The following is a 778-nucleotide window of genomic DNA, read 5'->3' as shown; positions in this document are numbered from 1 at the left end:
TCTCCCGGCCGAGCCGCTCACCCACGATGGTGGAGAACCTGCGCGTGGGCTCCTTGCCGGTTACCAGCTTGTACAGCTCCGGGTAGTAGAACTCCAGGCTCTCCAGGAACACCACGTAGCCCCGCTGGCCCTTGGTGTGCAGGATGTCCAGCAGCCGGCCTAGGGACACGGCCCCGTCACGGCACGCAGAGCACAGGTGACCGGACCCAGGTCCTACGTCCAGCCTCACCCCGGACTCCCATCCCTCAGTGAACTCGGAGAAGACGGCGTCGCCACAGCCGTCGCTCCCGAGGTGCCTCCCGGGCCCAGGGGGTGGAAATCAGAGCGCCAGACCCTCAGCTGAGGTGGCTCTCAGCTCCCTTCCTCTGGGAAACTGGGGGCTCTGGGCACCTGGACACGGCCTCAGGACACCCACAGCTTCCCGGAGCTTCCCGTTGACCGGGTTACAGTGAGCCGCGCTGGCTCGGCTCCCTGACCGGAGGAGGGGGAAGTGCAGTGGCCACTACAGCGTGGAGGGTGTTCTTGGGGCTTCGGAGCAGAAAGCACATTCTGTGCGGGGAGCTAGGAGTCCCCGGCAGCAGGCCGCTCCCCTCAGGGCTGCCAAGCGCCAGAGCGATGTGGCCGCAGGTCTCTGCCCCACTGGTTCCACTTAGTGTTTACATGTCCTGGCCTCCCCTCACTGTTTCATTTCCAGATGTTTCTACCCTGGAGGTCTCCGAGCTCGACGTGTCCCCAGGACGGCAGGACACGCGCATGTCATCTTGTGTGGGCTGCGGGC

The 778-nt window shown here is 65.3% G+C and overlaps 1 protein-coding gene across 1 annotated transcript in view; it reads right to left on the bottom strand.

The window, feature by feature from the left end:
• Positions 1–778, bottom strand: part of CARD11 (caspase recruitment domain family member 11) — a 54748-nt gene that overhangs the window by 47543 nt on the left and 6427 nt on the right. The window contains exon 3 of the mRNA XM_015565153.1: positions 22–159. Coding sequence (XP_015420639.1) covers positions 22–159 — 138 coding nt within the window. The remainder of the gene's footprint in view (positions 1–21; positions 160–778) is intronic.

The sequence above is a fragment of the Myotis davidii genome, unplaced genomic scaffold (genome assembly GCF_000327345.1).
Source record: "Myotis davidii unplaced genomic scaffold, ASM32734v1 scaffold399, whole genome shotgun sequence".
Taxonomy (NCBI): Eukaryota; Metazoa; Chordata; class Mammalia; order Chiroptera; family Vespertilionidae; genus Myotis; species Myotis davidii.
This window is presented reverse-complemented; position numbering and strand designations above follow the sequence as displayed.